The sequence below is a fragment of the Chaetura pelagica genome, unplaced genomic scaffold, assembly GCF_000747805.2.
Source record: "Chaetura pelagica isolate M959 unplaced genomic scaffold, ChaPel_1.0 scaffold872, whole genome shotgun sequence".
Lineage (NCBI taxonomy): Eukaryota > Metazoa > Chordata > Aves > Apodiformes > Apodidae > Chaetura > Chaetura pelagica.
The window spans coordinates 119388-121108 of record NW_009952388.1 but is presented as its reverse complement, the minus strand read 5'-3'; the positions used below and the strand labels follow the sequence as shown (position 1 = coordinate 121108).

Genomic DNA, 1721 nt, shown 5'->3' with positions numbered 1-1721 from the left:
AGGGTAAGCAGGGGCAGCAGCAGCAGGGCCGGGTGAGCCCCCTGGGGCAGGCGCTGGGGGTTGTGCTGGGCTCTGTCCCCTGGGCTGCACCCCAGACATGTGCGACTCCTGGAAGGACCAGCTGATGGGGCAGAAGGTGGGGACAGAGTCCTGTCCCTGCACATCCTGGGAGTCACAGCTGGCAACCTCTGTCCTGCACTGTGGCGTGCCAGGCTGTGCTGTCCCACGCCATACTGTCCCACGTCCCCTGCCATGTGTCCCATGTCCCCCACCACGTGTCCCACATCCCCCGCCATGCCCTGACCCGCTCCCTGCAGGCGCGGATCCGGCTGAAGGGGGGTGCAAAGGTGGGTGAGGGACGTGTCGAGGTGCTCAGGAGCAGCGAGTGGGGCACGATCTGCGACGACCGCTGGAACCTGCAGTCAGCCAGCGTGGTGTGCCGGGAGCTGGGCTTTGGCAGCGCCAAGGAGGCCCTGACCGGGGCACGCATGGGACAAGGTGAGGGTGCTGGGGGGGGGCAACAGCATCGCCCTCCCGGGGCTGCCCGTGAGGCACTTGTCTGGGCACAAGGGTCTGCTGGGCGGGGGGGCCGTGGCTGGGCTTGTCTCCTGGCTTGTCCCAAGCAGCCCTGGTGGCCACAGACACTCAGCCCCAACCATGGGGCCAGGGGTGCTCCCAGCTGCCTTGGTGCACCCCGGGGGAGGAGGGCAAGATGGCCACGTCAGTCCCTGTGTCGCTGAGCCCTGAGCCCCGCTGTCCCCTGCAGGGACAGGACCTATCCACTTGAATGAGGTGCAGTGCCTGGGCACAGAGAAGTCCCTCTGGAGCTGCCCCTACAGGAACATCACACGGGAGGACTGCAAGCACACGGAGGACGCGGCTGTCCGTTGCAACATCCCCTACATGGGCTACGAGAACCTGGTGGGCACCGTAGAGGCTGCTGGCATTAGGGGGCACAGTGCCTGGGGGCTCCTGGTGTTGGGGACCCTGGAGTGGGGTGCTTGGGGGGCTCATGGGACCCACTGTAGGGTGCTGCCATCATCTCTCTTCTGCAACCCACACACTTTCCCACATTCTGAGGCAAGGGCTGCCCTGGGGGTTTGAGGATGTGGGTGGGAGTGCCAAGGTGCTCCCATGAGGCAGGAGGTGGGAGGGAGGTTGTGGGAGCTCTGGGTGCCCTGTGGGGCCCTGCTGTGTGAGGCAGTGTGGGGCAGCTGCTCCCTCCTGCTCTCCCTGCTGCCCACCCATGCCAGCTCCCCAGCAAAAGCACCAGAAAAAAAAAATCACTGTGGTCCAACCAAGAGAGATTTTTTTTTAACTGCTGATGAAATGAGCAAATGGAGCTGCATGCTCCTATTTGCCCTGGCCTGTCATTTCATCCACTTTGGGCTTTTTAATAATTTTTGAGACTCTCATTTCTGAAATGAGCATGCCATTTCAAAATGAACCATTTTCCCTGCTTTGGTGAGACAGTTTCCAAACTCACAAGCAGTTTCTTGGCCCCAAACCTGCCACTTTTGGCAAGGTCCCTGCAGACAAAAGCTGTGCCTGGCTCTGCTCAGCTCCCGCTGCCCCCTCCCTCTGTGCCCTGCAGCCCCCGGCCCGCGGCCTGTCGGGGCTGTGCTGGGCCAGGTAGGACCCTCCCGTGGGTCGCAGCCCCCCAGCACCGCGTGTGGTGACACTGGTGCTGCCACCGCCCCTCTCCGCAGATCCGGCTGAGC

General features: G+C 63.3%; 1 protein-coding gene across 1 annotated transcript in view; it reads left to right on the top strand.

Moving 5' to 3' along the window:
- Positions 1–1721, top strand: part of LOXL3 (lysyl oxidase-like 3) — a 15959-nt gene that overhangs the window by 11025 nt on the left and 3213 nt on the right. Inside the window, 3 exon segments of the mRNA XM_010008182.1 lie at positions 116–267; positions 269–498; positions 767–994. Coding sequence (XP_010006484.1) covers positions 116–267; positions 269–498; positions 767–994 — 610 coding nt within the window.